This window comes from Eublepharis macularius, chromosome 15 (genome assembly GCF_028583425.1).
Source record: "Eublepharis macularius isolate TG4126 chromosome 15, MPM_Emac_v1.0, whole genome shotgun sequence".
Taxonomy (NCBI): Eukaryota; Metazoa; Chordata; class Lepidosauria; order Squamata; family Eublepharidae; genus Eublepharis; species Eublepharis macularius.
This window is the reverse complement of record NC_072804.1, coordinates 40,177,546-40,194,033: the sequence shown is the minus strand read 5'-3', so window position 1 is coordinate 40,194,033 and position 16,488 is coordinate 40,177,546. Positions and strand designations below refer to the sequence as shown.

General features: G+C 46.0%; 1 protein-coding gene across 4 annotated transcripts; it reads left to right on the top strand.

Annotated features, from left to right (window-relative positions):
* Positions 1-1,885: 1,885 nt before the first annotated feature.
* On the top strand, positions 1,886-15,057 carry RCC1 (regulator of chromosome condensation 1). Of its 4 annotated transcripts, none has more exons than XM_055000075.1 (10): positions 1,886-1,973; positions 3,716-3,785; positions 5,129-5,316; positions 7,088-7,267; positions 7,359-7,482; positions 8,474-8,596; positions 9,111-9,266; positions 9,706-9,825; positions 10,615-10,767; positions 13,232-15,057. In XM_055000075.1, the coding sequence occupies exons 2-10, from the start codon at positions 3,728-3,730 to the stop codon at positions 13,402-13,404; spliced, it is 1,275 nt and encodes a 424-aa protein (XP_054856050.1). In that variant the 5' UTR covers positions 1,886-1,973; positions 3,716-3,727; the 3' UTR covers positions 13,405-15,057. The 4 variants fall into 4 exon arrangements, with proteins under 4 accessions (XP_054856050.1, XP_054856051.1, XP_054856052.1 ...); XM_055000076.1 differs by having other exon boundaries at positions 1,925-1,973; positions 3,681-3,785; XM_055000077.1 differs by lacking the exon at positions 1,886-1,973 and adding an exon at positions 2,021-2,058.
* The last annotated feature ends 1,431 nt before the right edge of the window (positions 15,058-16,488 follow it).

Here is a 16,488-nt window from a genome sequence, read left to right as displayed (position 1 = left end):
GTTGAAGGTGTGATTTCAAGAGCTGTATGTGGGATGGCTTTCTGTGAAGACGGCTCAAGTCCTTTTGTGATGCAACTACTCTCTGGCTTCAAAGTGAAGCCTAAGTCACAGGGACATAATGTGGATCATGTTCACATTTCTAATGAATATTTCAAACGCTTGGAAAATGACATTGCTTTCAGTGAGCGGCTGGGTTGTGTTAATACTTAAAGTTACCATGCTAGGGTCTTCACGTGGGCTATGTAAGAATGTGCTGTATAAAGTACATAGGAGTAACGCTGGTTCAGTGACGAGGTGCCTACTTCACAAATGGAGATTCGCAGCTTTGATTCTGAGCATCTCCTGTTAGGATCTTAAGTTGAAGGTGCAAAGAATCAGCATATTTTACTTGGTTTCCTTTGCTTTATAATTGGGAGCCCACAGTTGCTTGTATTGTTCTATGTTTCATCCTCGCAGCCCCTGAGGGCCAAGCTACAAGTGCTGAATGATGCAGGTTGGACAGCTTAGTGGAATGTTGAACAAGTGACAGTTGAAAAGTCCATTGGATAACAGTCGGAGAGCCAAGCTGCAAGACCAGGATGCCTACATTTCCCATTAAAACTTGAGGGAAGCTGACAAGTGTCCAACCTGTGCCTTTTGTCACTTGTAGTTTGGCCCTGGATGTGGCACATCATGCAGCAAGCTTCTATGGCAGACAGGATTCACATCTCTTAGAGCCTAGTACGACACCACACTGTCACAGACTATTCAGGACTAGTTTGGTCATCTATGTATGTAGTGACCTGACCAGTATGGTAAATCTGACCACAGTTCCACAGTTATAATAGATGGGAAGAATGAGCAAATAAAACCCAGCTAATACAGACTCTGAATGAGGAACTTGTTATTTTTATTACAATCGGGGTATGAAAGTCAATGCCCTTTCTGTTCTGTTTATGAGAAAAACCAGAGGGCAAAGGAAGGAGAAAATAAGATAGGAACTTTAAGCTGAATAATTAGTAAAGAGGGTACTTTCTGCATCAGAGAGCGTGGGCTGCTATGCTTTTTCGCAATACAAGTACTTGCATTTATAAAAGTTAACGTCGTGCAATCATGTATACTCTTCCTTTAAAACGACACACACGCCCCTTAAGTTAAGCACGGCAAGCACCATTAAGCACGGGCGAGCACCATAAAGAAAGATTCCGAACTAGGATCGTGATGCTACCCAAAGGAGTAAACGGCAACACACGTTTCAAGGGCAACGAGGAAAACTCGCAGCGGAGCTCTGAGCCGCCTCCCACGTTTCCTAGTAAAATGATGCTCAATCGGGTGACAAGGGAAGTGGCGTGGGGCCAGTAAGGAAGCAGTCATTGCAAAGAGTATATATGCACGTCAACCGCCTAATGGTGCTGTGTGTGTCTCTCCCCCCCACCCTCCCCCGCACGCACACACGTGGAGAGGAGTTTAATTTCAAAGTTTATTAATTGCTGGGGAAGAGTTGCAGGATTTGAGTCCAGTGACACCTTAGGGACGAACAAGACTTCTCAGGGTATAAACTTTCGAGATTCAACGCTTCCTTTTTCAGATACTGGGGAAAGGTTGTCAGCCTCTAGCAGCTGGAGATTTCCCGGAATTGCAATTGACCTCCGGGCCATAGAGATCAGTTCCCTTTGAAAAAATGGCTGCTTTGGAGGATGGACTCTATGGCGTTATGCCCTGCTGAAGTCCCTCCCCAAACCCTGTTGTCCCCAAGTTCCACCCAGAAATCTCCAGGAGTGTCTCAACCTGGAGTTGGCAAGCTTAGCACCAGCAAGATTTATAGCGGCCTCTAGGTGGCGTCCGACAGCGAGTCAATTTTTTCCTCCTCTTCCGACAGCCAATGGCATCTGCGCCGGGACTCCTAGTGCGCATGCCCCTAAGAGATCCAGACTCCGGGGGGCATCGAGAGAAGACTTGCCCGACTTTGAAGGAAGGGGGGTGAATAGAGCGAGGTGAGTCTTTCCACCTCCTGCTGTTTTACCCCGGATGTAGCGTGGAGTGGGGAGGAGAACCGGAGGGACTGAGCTGCCGGCAGAGGTGGGCGCGGGGCGGAAGGCGGTCGCCGATCCCTAGTATTGATCTAAGTTGCCGGAGGGCCTCGACCTGGAGTCCCCCACGTGGTTTGGAACGCTGGGGGCACGAACGTTCCAGGGGTGGAAAGCGGAGTAACCAGTCCGCGTTCTAAGCGAGCTGCGCTCCCAACATTCCACGGGCGGAGGTTGCTCGCCTGGCGCGTTCGCACCACCGGCTCAGTCTGTCCTCCCTGTCCGCGGTGGGGGAAGGAAAGGGAGGGTCAGCGCTGCGGCGCCAGCGCGGGAAATTCAAATCCAGGCGGCTTTCCCCGGGAGTTGGAGTTGGGTGGGATGTTATTCGGAGCGGGAGTTGGCAGTGCTCAGCTGCCGGGGTGGCGGTGTCGCGCGGCGGATCGGGTGCATTTCTTGCATTCAAAAAAATTAATCGGAGAACACCTCCGGTGATGGAGCCCGGGAGGGTTGCCAGCTCCAGGTTGGGAAAGCCTGGAGATTTTGGGGGTGGGGGACCCTGCAGAGGGCGGGGTTTGGGGAAGGGAAAGACCTCAGCGGGGTATAATGCCAAAGAGTCCACTCTCCGGAGTCCCCATTTTTTTCCCAGGGACAATGATCTCTATGGCCTGGAGATCAGTTGTAATTCCGGGAGATCTCCAGCTACCACCTCGAGGCTGGCAACCTTACGTTAAAGGGGAATGGTGCCTTTGCACATCTGGAACTGGTCGCTGACTGCATGGGAGCCCCATATGTCTTGAGGTCTATTCATAATGTAGATTGTTTGCATATATGCAGATAATAGAACCCATCATGGTGATCATCCTGGAATCTGGAGGGACCATGTGATTTGTTTTATTTTAATTTTTTTGCTGGTGGGAGGAAGCCCTCTAATCAGTTTCCAGTTGAAATGATCTCAGTACCCAGAGAAGAAGAAAAAATGATTTCTTTCTTTGCTTTTTTACATCGAGTAGAGAGAGGACATGAGGGTTGCAGGGATTCCTGGAGCATGCAAGGCCTGAAAATGACTGGGCTACAATGTTGAATTAAGATCTTCACTAAGTATGAAGCTTACTTAGGTCAGTCATTCTCAGCTTTGCCTACTTTTCAACTCACAACGTTGTTGTGATTATAAAATGGCATCTTGAACTTTTTAGAGGAAGGGTGGGATAGAGATTGGATAGGTTCTTGTGGCTTTCGGTCCCGGATCCCCACGTTTTATTCTCCTGTTTTCCCTACTGATGCGTTGATCGAATGTGATTTTTTTTTGTTACTGTTTTGAGGTTTGCCTTGCTGCTGGTTTGAGCTCTCTTCCTTTTGTGTTACTATTCCAATTCTAATTTTAATCCTTGAACACATGAAGCTTCTGTATACTGAGTCAGACAATGGGACTGTCAGGGTCAGTATTGTTTATTCTGGCTGGCAGCAGCTCTCCAGGGTCCTAGACAGGCCTTTCACGTTGCCTGTTTTGGGGACTTTTAACTGGCAATTCCAGGGATTGAACCTGGGACCTTCTGTGTGCCAAGCAGATGCTCTACCATTGAGCCACAGCCCCTGCCTTCTTATGTAAACTATCTTCAGAGGCAAAGTGAGGTTTAAATGTCCTGAATCAACTTTAGCCAATCCTCTCTTTTAAAGGGAACCCTTTCCTCTTTCCCCCCACCTCTCCCCAGTATTGAAGAAACATGCCCAGGAAAAGGGTGTTGGAAAAAGACGACGCACTCAAAGCGAAACGGACAAAAGGTGAGAGATCAGCTGTTCCCTTGCATCAGCCTAACATGTGCTAGGGACTTTTCTGTGGTCCCAAGTTTCTCCCATCTGTTCCCCCCTTGGCTGCTGTTGTGGGTTTGCAATCTTAATGTGCTGTAACAGTGGCTGGCAAAGCCTGCCTCGTTCATGACTTCCTCCAACACACGGGGGAATCTTCAGCAGCTGTTTGCTAGTTTTCCTGTAATTGCGCGACACAAAATGTTCTCCAAGTGGTTGGCAAAAATGAACACATAAGAAACCAGGGGCATGAATGGAGTTGGATTCGGGCATGACAGAGGAGGGGAAGGACCCAGCTGCTTTCTTGGACCTAGAATGGTGGCTAGCCCCTAGTAAATACTGAGCAATTCTTACACCAAAATAAGTCTTGTAAAGAAATCGCAAGTTGGCTGCATACTAGCTAAAGATTATATTAGAAACATGGAAATTCACCCTGTTTTCCTTCAGCCAACAATGTCACACCGGCAAAAAGTCTGGGTCAGGGCTTGGAGAGAGTTCAGCGCCGTCTCGTGCAGTTGTCTAAACAAAACTTGGTGCCTAGCCATGCAGTCCTAAACAGAGTTATATAAACCCTTTTTTTTTACAGCTTTTCATTTTGTTATAAATGTGAACCAGTAGTACAGAGTGATGAATACAAGTAAAGAATATTATATTCTGGTTCTCAATTCTCTATATTTTTCCTTCATATATGATTATAATAAGTAAAAAATAATAATATCATACTGTCTGATAATCTCTTGAATATTCCACTTTTGCAAGACCATTGGTATTATTCACTTGGAAGGGTGTGACTCTGTTTAGGACCGCACTGAAGGAATTGGTTGCATTGATTTAGATTTACTTCGGGGTACTGCTGAAAAATGTGTCTTTAGTATCCGGAGAGCTAACTGTTTCTCCCTCAGAAGGCATTTTGGGTGAGTGAGTTATGCATTCAGTAATGTAAACCCACAGTTTGGCCTGCTGTGCTTCCACCCTCCCGAACCAAAGTGGAAAAAGAAATCAATGAGGGGAGAAAGGGTCTGCAAGAAGCAGCTGTTAAAACAGCTGACGAGAAGACGGTTCAGAAGAATTGGGCCATTGTTTCATTTTTCTCTCTGTCGTAACCTCCTAGTTTTGCTTTATTCTGTAGCATTTTGCTCATATGCTCCACCTAACCTTTTACCATCTGTTTTTCCGTGAAGCTGTTGAGCCTGTGTGTTCCTTTACTGGTTCACAGTGGCCCAGTGGGGCTGAACGTCCTGTGTTGACACATGTGAAGGCTGTTCTTATGTTGTCACTAACTAACAGCTCCTCTTTCCGATTCTTCTACCTGTCTCCAGTCACCCATCGGTCACACCAAACGGAGCCGGGTCTGGTGTTGACCTTGGGGCAGGGCGATCTTGGACAGCTGGGCCTTGGACCAGACATCCTGGCAAGGAAGAGACCTGCTGTGGTTCAGCTCCCTGAGAAGATAATCCAGGCCGAAGCGGGAGGAGTTCACACTGTATGCCTCAGTGAGGCAGGCAAAGTGAGTCTGTGGCACTTTTCCCTGTCTGGTATAGCATTAATGGGTAATGTGTTGGTCTAAGGACTGGGGCTCAAAGCCCCACTTACCTGTTTCAGGTGGTCAGCCATGTTGCCTGTAGTAGAAGAGCAAGATTTGGGTCCAGTAGCACCTTAGAGACAATCTAGATTTCCAGGGTATGAGCTTTCGAGAGTCTGGATGTGAGGATCAAATGGAGATGGGAGAATTACATATGCAGCCCTGAGCTTCGTTGGGATGAAAATGTAGATCGGTGCTCTTCACCTTGTGGGGTGGGTTCCTCAAGAGGATTGTGTAGACTAACTTGCTAGATCCCAAGCTCTTACAGAGCTACCTTTTTTCCTGCTTTTGCAAAGGACCTGCTGCTAGTGCGCATGTGTGGGGAGCAGGAGAGGTGTGCCTCTTGTCTTTCTTGCTACGCAAACAGAGGAACAGAGGGAGGGTAAGGTGAGGTCAGTCAATGGTGACAAGGATTTAGGGTTGGTGACTTTGGCTCCTCCTTCTGTCACATGACTGTGATGCTCTTCCTGATACAGGCTTGCAGCTAGGTGGCTCCCGTGCCCGAGATGAAAGATGGGTCCTGAGTCTGGAAGGGTTGTTTCATACAACTAGCTTGTAAATCATAGGGTTGTGTTTAAAATAATCAGGTTGATTCACGTCTGCTTTAACTGGTCAGGAAATCAAAGGGGAAGGAGAAGAGAAATAAGCCAGACTTCATGACGGCAACAACAAGAGAAATGAAAAAGAAAGAAATTAGATGTTTTACCCTCTGTGGGGGGGAGGGAATTGAAACCTGTTTTTCTCACCGTCTTCATTGTATCATCATAGCAGCAACCCTCTGAGGTAGGCTAGGCTGGCCCAAGGATATCCAGTGAGCTTCCATGGCAGAGTACAGTCTGCTAGTCCAACACTCTAACCACTGCACCATACAGCCTTTGATTGTTTGGGGTTGCTTGCTGGGGAGAGTTTATGAGGTGGTGTAGCTGAGACATCTCTGCGTTACTTCATGACGTAAGGCCAGTTTATACTCTCAGATTCTTCCGTGTCCCTAAAAGGTCATGTGGATCTGGCTGGCTGTTCATGTGGGGAGCTGACATCCCTGTCTCTGCCTGGCAGCCATTTTCCTGCCCAAATGGGGCAGAGTTGCAACTGCAGTTCTATACCTATTTGCTGGCAGTAAACTTCCATTTTGCATTACGGACAGGTTTTACGGGCCTTCTCTCCTAATAGCTTTATACCCCAACAGACTTTGTAGGTGCTTTCTGTCCCCTGCCCATCTTGCTTTCTTGGTAGGACTAGGACCCTGGCAGTGTGTGTAAAGCGCTGTCAAGTTACAGCTGACTTAAGGTGACCCTGTGGAATTTTCAAGGAAAGAGACAAACAGACGTAGGTTGCCGTTGCCTGCCTCTGGGCTTCCTTGTTCTCCCATCCAAATACTAACAAGGGCTGACCCTGTTTAGCTTTTGAGATCTGACGAGATCGGGCTGGCCTAGGTCACCAGATCAGGGCTGGGGCTCTGGCAGGCCTGGGTTCAAATCCCCATTCTTCCATGAAGCATTCTGGGAGAACTTGGGCTAGTTGTGTTCTCTCAACCGTAACCTACTTCACAGGGCTGTTGTGAGAAATAATGATGTGTTCCACCCTGAATTCCTTGGAGGCAGGGCAAGATACATAAGTATTAGACCAGCTAAGTCTTGTGTTTTCCTGGGGGTTCTTTTTGGATTTTTTGGCCACCTGGTACCTTTTCCGTTCCTAGATCTATACCTTTGGCTGCAACGATGAAGGGGCTTTGGGGCGCAATACTTCAGAGGAGGGGTCTGACTGTGTGCCGGGGCTTGTGGATCTGAAGGAGAAAGTGGTGCAGGTCTCTGCTGGCGACAGCCACACCGCAGCGTTGACGGAGGACGGACGCGTGTTCATCTGGGGAGCATTCCGAGTATGTTTATTTTTTCTCAGAGATGCTTTGCTCGGGGCTTTCCCCCCTTCGTGATTACTGATGGTCTCTCTTTGTGGGCTCATCTATGCAGGACGAGAATGGCGTCATCGGATTACTGGCTCCGGCAAAGGGCGCCGAGGGACTCGAATCCTCAAATGGCAGTTCTGTCCCAGTGGAGCTACAACTGGAAGCCCCGATTGTAAAGATTGCCTCAGGTGAGCAGTGATGATGTGAAGTAGCGGTTAGATAGCATGCTTTCGTTGCTGTGTTTTCCTTCTGATATAGTATGTCTGATTTGGTGGTAGTTTTTAACTGTGTATTTGTGTTTCTTTTATTACTTATGTATTCCATTTATAGCCTTCTATTTTTGCCAAGACTCAGGATGGATTAAAAAATATAAAAATGACGCACTCAGACAACATACATAAGACATCCGCTGAACAATTTTATTTATTTACGTTATTTGTAGTTCACCTTTCTCACTGAAAATGCTATGCTTGCATCTGTAGAAAGCAGTGCAAACAATAAACACTATAAGACATGACATACTATAAATGCTGTAGAAATTGGATTTTAAAAGTAGAAGATGAGACTGCAACAGCAAGGGAATACATACAATAAACTGCAATAGATTACAATCCTAAACCCTTATACAAATGCCCTTATAAAAACAGGTTCCCCTTCCTCCTGTCCTGCCAGACAGAATCGTACTTGTGAACCTTAAATTCTTTACATAAGCATTACTCACAATTAGGTTTGTCTTGGGATGCAATATAGGGAGGGGGATCTCAGATGCTTCAGTAATGAGGGACTGTAGACTTCACCACTATGTTGCCTTACATATTAAATGTCGCTTTAAATATGTGCTCCTATGTACTACCTGTGCTTCGTACTGTCTAATGTCAGTCCTAGAATTGCTTATGTTCTGTTTCAGCATTTCTTCAACTCAGTATTGGATCTTTGCTAATGCTATACCTTTGTAAACTTGTATTTATTTACTGTATGGCATTGTTTATGGAAATGTCCTTGATACTGATTGTACTAATCTGATTCTGTGTAATCTGCCTTGAGTCTCGGTGAGAAAGGGGGACTATAAAGGATATAAATAAAATAATAAATTAAAATGTAGTAGAGCAAGAACCCCATTGCCTGAGTTGCAGACAGGAGACATTTAGATCTTCACTTCCTTTGTCTTCACTTTCCCAGGGAGCCATCACTTGGCATTAGTGTCCACGGAGGGGCACCTTTATACCTGTGGTTGTGGAGACAATGGCCAGTTGGGCCGAGTGCCCCAAATCTTCACTGCTCGAGGAGGAAGACGGGGATTGGGTGAGCAGATTGGATGAATTTTGTCTCTTTGAAGTGGCCTGTGGGAAAGATGCTGTATGTGGTCAACTTGGGGTGGGGTTGGCTGGCTGATATCCCTGTAAATAAAGGGATATGTAATGGGAGGGGTTGTGGCTTAGTGGCAGAGCAGCTGCTTTGCATGGTTCTCAGGTTGCCCTGAAAAAGAGCTGTAAGTAGGTAATGAAAGACTTCTAGCTGACAACCTGGAGTGCTCCTGTCAGTCAGAGTAGACAATATTGGTCTGATCCAGTATAAGGTGGTTTCATTTCGGGAGGCATCATGGCTGCATGGCAGAGCACACGCTTTGTCTGCAGAAGGTACCCAGTCATCTCTAATTTAAAAAAAGGATCTGGGAGTGGGTAATGTGAGACCCTGGAGAGCGGCTGCCAGCCTGAGTAGACAATATTGACAGGCCAAGGATCAGGCTTAGGATAAGGCAGCTCCAGGTGTTCATGTCAGTGCCAGTTCCCCTAAGCCTTCTTTCTCTCGCTTCCAGAACGGCTGCTGCTCCCCCAACCGGTCTCCATCAAGCAGAGAGGCAGTAAGACCAAAGGGCACATCCGTGACGTCTTCTGTGGCTCTTATTCCACCATAGCCATCACCCAGGAGGGCCATGTTGTTGGGTTTGGCCTCTCCAATTACTACCAACTGGGTAAGTTACTGTCTGTGAGCCAATGAGAGGCTGGGCAGGGGACGGCTGAGTTGCATAAGCCACCAGGTGTTGCAAGAAAAACTTGTTACTGAATATCTTACAAATCCTGAGTCATCAGAAGGCATGAGGAAGAATGAGGAAGTGTTATTTCTTCCGTGTCTTTATAGGAGGAGAGCAGGAGCACGATTCTTGCAAGCTTGGTCTTGCTCTAGAGAACGGAAAGGCAGCTATCTGTGTCTGATCTGGTTTGTCCTCACTTTCACAGCTTGTTTACTAGGGTAGGCTGTAGCCATGTATGTGTGTTGCCCCTTTGTGCACAGTGCGGAGGGGTATCAACGTCTGTTTCACCAACACCTACCTACACTGAATTGTGGGTAAATCAGCCTGGCCGCTCTGATGTGTCTTTGACTCTTACTGGTGTTTCCTTGGCTACCCCCAGGTTCTCAAGCCATCGACACTTACTTCTCCCCAAAGATTCTGACGGCATTCAAGAACTCCACCAGATCTTGGGTTGAATTCTCTGCCGGGCAACATCACACTGTGTGCCTGGATTCAGAAGGTGAGCAACCTGGAATGTCGTTCAGCAGGGTGGGGAAGAATAACTGGAGGTATTTCTGAAAAGAGACTGGTTGTGTGGCCCCTCAAATATGGAATGTCCTCCCTTCAGGATCTGCCTGGTGTTGAATCTTCAAAGCTTCCGGTATCATGTGACTACCAGTTTGTCTGAACTTCCTGTTTACCCAGGCTTGCTTAGTTGGCCATGTTAGGTTCTTTTATGATCCAGTTCCCTCTTTTTTTGCTCTTTGATGTCCAGGATCAAGGGTTTAGGTGTGATGGGATAGAGGGCTGCTTAAAATTTTTCACAGACTCTAAAAAATACAATCCTATTCCCTTGTATTTTAAAAAAAGCCCTTCTGAACCATTCCAGTTGTCATGATCTGTGGAGTGATACAAGTGTGGGGGCCTTCGTAGGGTTACCAACCACAAGGTGGTGGCTGGACATCTACCAGAATTGCAACTGATCTCCAAGCCGCAGAGCTCACTTCTTCTGGAGAAAATAGCTGCTTTGGGGAGTGGACAGTATGCTATTGTGCCCCACTGAGGTCCCAACCCTGCCCTCTCTACGCTCCAGCCCTCAAATCTCCAGGAGCTGGCAACCCTAGGCCTTCTGGATCTCCTCAGTTAGAGCATTTAGAAAGCTTGCATTTCTGGGAAAAGATAACATGTTTGCTTTCTAGGTGCAGGGGATTTTTCTTTCAAACATCTCCAAATACAAAGATTGACTTGGGTTTTTTTTTCCTTCTAAAATGTACTGCCTCCCCTCTTTCTTATTTCGCCTCTCAAACAGGGACAGTGTATAGTCTTGGCAGAGCAGATTATGGCATGTTGGGCCTGGGAGAGGGCGTCGAAGAGAAAAGCACACCCACCGCCATCCCTGGGCTGGCAAAGTCCTCCTCTATCGCCTGTGGAGAACGGGTTGGCTATGCGGTTACAGAAGATGGTGAGTCCGAATGAGAGCTGGGGGCCTGGGGCGCTCTGTCCGCAGGCTGCGTGAAATGCTTCTAGGGAACCAAGTCGCCACCGGGAAAGTCTCTGCATTTTAAAAAGACAGATCTAAGTTTCTAGCCCCCATGATTATTTGAGAAAAGAGTGCAAGGTAAATATTTGGAAGCTAGAAATGCCAGAAATGATTAGGTCAGATATTCAGGACATTTTGAGACATTCTGTAGTCCAGCAGAGTTGGGCTTTGCATTGCAATATGCTTTGCATTTTTGTTCTGGAAGTAAGGGGGATATAAGTTTTGTAATTAATAGCTTTTTAAAGCACCAAATATTGGTAGTGTGAACGTGAGAGCAGCCTTGCTGCTTCAGATGAGCATCCTGTCTCACCCGGTGGCTAACCAGATATCCTCAAAAGACCCATAAGAGGCCAAAGCCTCTCATTGCTGGCCAAAACAAGAGGGGGAGTTCCACTTCCAATACAAGGATACACAGAAAGAGAAGAAGTGGAAGAAGCACAATCGTAATCACAAAATACAATTATATTCCACAAAATTTCAATTGCAAACTCCACAATCCTAATACCATAAACGTGCAGAATCACAATTCTTCCGCTACAATAGGTAAATGTAATACAAAAAGTTCAAGCCGTAATACATATAGGCAATAGGCTATGTAGAGGTACCAGTCAAGAGTCCAATTAAAGACCAATCGTGGTCGTATCAAATAACAGTGTGAATGCGTATACAAAAGGCAGTGCTGCAAGCAGATAATTGGTGAAGTAAGTGGATGGCAACGAGTATGAGCCGGCAGTCTTTCTTCGCTCGTTTCAGACTGCAATGTCTTTCTTCAGGCCACCATATATCAAGGAAAAATTTCCAATCCATTCAATTCCACCAGGGTACCGCATCCGTAATACCATAAGTTATCCAATGGACATTGGATGGATTGGAAATTTTTCCTTGATATATGGTGGCCTGAAGAAAGACATTGCAGTCTGAAACGAGCGAAGAAAGACTGCCGGCTCATACTCGTTGCCATCCACTTACTTCACCAATTATCTGCTTGCAGCACTGCCTTTTGTATACGCATTCACACTGTTATTTGATACGACCACGATTGGTCTTTAATTGGACTCTTGACTGGTACCTCTACATAGCCTATTGCCTATATGTATTACGGCTTGAACTTTTTGTATTACATTTACCTATTGTAGCGGAAGAATTGTGATTCTGCACGTTTATGGTATTAGGATTGTGGAGTTTGCAATTGAAATTTTGTGGAATATAATTGTATTTTGTGATTACGATTGTGCTTCTTCCACTTCTTCTCTTTCTGTGTATTCTCATTGCTGGCCCCCAGTATGGTTTTTTTAAGAGCATTACTGCCCTTGCCCATGGAAGTTCCATTCAGTCACCCGGGCTAAATTGCCTTTGAAAGACTTCTCCTCCATGTGGGGCCAGCCTGCACCTTGCTGGGGAACGGATAGCCTGTTAAGAGTCTGCTGTATCGTCCAGACCAGGCTGCCCCCCCCCCCCCGCCATACAACTTATTTATTCATTTTAGTGATGCTTCTAAAAATACATTCCCTTGAGAATCCCCTTCCCTTGCCAGAGGGAGAAGCTGAGTGGTACTTTAATTTCTCAACCTCACGATTGCATAGATGGCTGAAATTGAGTGCTGGAGGCTTAAAGCTCATGGTAACCTTTAGTCACGAATTGGAAATGCTGCATGATGCAGTTGTGTCAAGGAAGAGGAAATGGGTAGGGCTGTACCAGTTGAGATAACCCTGCCCGCTTCTGCACCACCTCCTGCCCAGTGTGCTGTGCCGTACAGCCCAGCTCCGATGGGATTGGGAGGGCAACGAAAGAGCCGTGAAAGCCATCTCAGCTTTCACAAATCATTAGCTGTGACCCTGTTCCCTTTACAAAAAGGCCCTCTGAGGAAGATCACGAGAAAATAATGTATGCCATGGATAATGTAGTGTCAATAATAACAATAACAAGACAATATTTATTAATACGGTCTAGGACCAGCACAGAACATCCAAAACTGTTCCTTTGAATAAAACACATAAAATTACAGCACATAAAACATGATTTATACATAGTTTACACATATAATTCTTTGGAAATAGATAATTGTTAACAATCAGTTATACTTGCTATTTCCTTATGAATCTTACACGCTGCAGCGTGAAATTAGCACAGAGAGCACTAATCAGTGGGTTAACACCTAAAAGCAGTTTCCTGATAAATTCCAAGTTGGAGCAGCCCGAAAACCTACCTAGCAAAGGAGCAATAAACTTTGTTCGGATATCCACATAGAATTGACAGTGGAGCAAAACATGCTCATTTGTCTCCAAAGCAGTGGAGGTTGCCTGGCATTTCATAGCCTGCCTGTTGGCATGTAGCCCAGAGCTTCTTTAACCGTCACGGTGTCCCACATCCACCCCTTTCTTTGCAGGGCGAGCGTTTGCCTGGGGCATGGGGTCAAACCTCCAGCTGGCCACGGGGGATGAAGAGGACGCCTGGAGCCCCGTTCAGATGTCAGGCCAGCAGCTGGAGAACCGCACCATCCTCTCGGTGACGGGCGGCGGTCAGCACACGGTTTTGCTTGTCAAGGACCAGCAGAGTTGACAAACTGGCACACGTGGCCCCCAGTAAGAACTCGGGGGGGCTGGAACCGCCTTCCCAAGTCTTTGGGGCTTAGAAGACTAGCTTTGGACGGCATCCTGCCATACCTTCTGATCTTTTTCCCCCGAAGAGGAGAATTATATTATATAAAGTGTTCTCTCAGAGGCTGGAAAATGTTTAAATCTGAAAATTTGTTTTCCTTGGTGGCTGGAACGAAGCCTTTTTTATCCTAGTCCCTTTCACCTTTTCTTGCTTCTCCTGCTGAGTCAGAAGGACAGCTGGAATTTCCAGATCTTGCCCTCGAAACCGCGTCTCCTGCCTTCAGCCGCTGGGCTTGTCTTTTTTCTTCAGGCCTTTCTGCTTTTTAGAAGGGAGGGAGGGTGTTCTCCCTCCTTCCCTGACACCCTGGTTTGTCTGAGGAGACCTTGCGCACACACGCCCTCTTTTTAATTTGGATGTTTCTTGCGGCTCCCTCCGTTTTCCTGTTTGGCAAAGACGGCAGAGCAGGTGGAGATTACCAATAGCCTGAGCTTCACCCATATTAATCAGGTGAGAGTGGGGTAGGTCGCCTAGGATAAACTAGGTGTTTCTGTCAAAGGGAGACAGGAGAACGGCTTCCATTTTGAGAAGCAGAAAGGCCTGATGAAAAACAAGGCATTGTAGGTTCTCAAAGCATGAGAACGTGCAAAAGCCTCGTCCTCCTTCTGGTTGGCCATAGTTGGGCTTCAACAGCTTGCAGGACAACTGTTATTCCCAAGGAACAGTTCTGCCATTCTTCGAAAAGCTGTGTCTGTGCTGTTCTTCTGGGGCAACTTTTGGGGGGTGGGGAGTGGGAGCTGTCCCTGCTTCAGAGTTTTTAAAGAGGGGGTGTTTTGCCCTCTTTGCCTCTGTTTTTTCTGGGTGGCTCTTTTAAAACTGCATCCAAAATGCTCAGACTTGATGGTGCCTTCTGTTGAGCTCTCAAGGGATCGTCTAACTACTGTATGGATTACGGGACTGTGGAAATGACACACTTGTTCACACCCTTTCCCCTTTTCGATGTCAGGATAAAATTGGGCTTGATTCCTGTTTGCCCACCTTTATAAAGCAAGACAGAGGTGGTTGTATTTTCCTACAATATTAAAGTCCCATCTCTAGCAATCTGCTTTTACCATCTGCCTGGTGTTTTTTGCTCCTGTCTACTTTCAGCGAGCAGCCGATATGTTTTTAAACTGTTGTCAGGCTTCCTTTAATTGGGCGTGGATCAGACCTAGACAGGGGCTTACTTCTGTGTTGTTTGCCTTCCTTGTTAGGACTACACATTTTTAAGACTGATCCTGACTTTAATTTGGCCTTCGTGGGCCCTGGGCTGCCTTTAGGAAGCAAAGAAAGCAAGGACTCAGCCCAGTGTCACTTCTGCACCGTTTGTGTGCAGCAACTGGACAGGGACAGAGAAATGTCTCAGCTCTTTCATTTTCTGTTTTATGTAGGCACATTTGAACAATCTTACAGATGAGCAGCAATTCCGCAAAGTGCCATGTTTTTAAAATACTGAGTTTCAGCAATATTTGGAGGGGGGGTGGAGGCAAAGAAAATTGAAAATATTTTGGCAGAGTTTGTGGAAGAGAAGCAAATCTGTATGATTCTAATGTTTTGGAATAAATTTGAGTTTTGATAGCACTGTGTGTTTTCTGGGAGGCGATGTCGTTTAAAGCCCAAGAGAAGCCACAGATTTCTTCCTTAATTCCTCTGGGGAGGGGAGAGTATACAGCACAGCAAAGATGGAATGCTGCCTCAGTTGTGACTCAGAAAAGAGATTTATACCATCTTATTGAGGCAAGACAGAAGATCAGTGACAATTTATTTATTTATACCCCTCATTTCTACCCCAAGGGAGACTCAAAGCTGCATATTGTATCATTACCATTATAACCGCCAGAACTTTCTTTGGGGATGGAGGGGGGACAACTGCTGCAGTGGCAAAGTAGAGGTATGGAAGTGGAAATTGCCCCCCCCCCCTTTGCAAATGGAAATGCTCTTCCATCAGATGAACTGTGTCGGATGCAGGCTGCTGTTTTGAATTTTGTTGATTGGAATGCAGTTGGAGGAAAGTGCTGATGAACTTTCACATCTAAGCAGTCATCACAAAATTTGTCAACTAGCAGAGTTTGGTCACTAGGGCTTCCTGGTGCGCATATGCAGCTGTCTGCAACCGTCCTTGGATGCAGCTGTTCAACATAATCTTTGGAAAGATCTCCTGAACATGTTGGAAATAAAGGAATACTGTTCACAAAACAGCTACTCGGGCACACACGCTCAAAAGACTGCGCTGACCTAGTGGGATTTTTGGATCACATTTTTGACAACACACATGCCAGAGACTCACTCTAAGCAGGTAAATCTTTGGCAGGGGAGACTGCAAGAAGATCAAGATGTAAGATCCAGTGTAGTGGAGGACTGGGGCAAGCTGGGTTGAGATCCAAGTATTTTAGACTCCAACTTCCCATTAAACAGCCAGTGAATTGTGTAGTATGCAGGGTTTTGCTATGGTAAGGCAGGAAGGGAAAGAAAAATAGCAAGGAAGAAACAAAATTATAACATGATGCACTGTATATCCCTTAGTTAAGCTCTTTATTAATCCCTGTATACATAAATAATGTAATTTCATGTAGCACCATTGGTTCAACAAGTTAATTTTTTTCTAAAATCCTTTGCTGTCTTATACTAGCAGTTGCCAATATCCCTGGATATAAAGAGCTGGCGTGGGGGCAGGGAGCAGAGGATGCAGAATCTGTTGAGTGTGGCACATAGTTGATATTTAAGCATTCTTCAAAGATGACTTTTTAAAAAAAAGTTCAAAAGGCCAAATTCTGAAAAATTTTGCAGATGTGTGTGAAATTTCTGTCTTATTTGTAAAGGGCTTTGGCTTTTTTAAACTTTCAAACTCCTTTGGTTATTTTGATATTTTCAGGTCTGTCCACAAGATGGCAGCACTAAACAGTGGAATGGGTGGTTGAGACCCCCCTCCATCAGTTTTTTTTTTTAAATTGGCCAGATGTAATCATCTGTAAGGAAATTACCAAAACAAGGTTAGATAACTGGGAACAG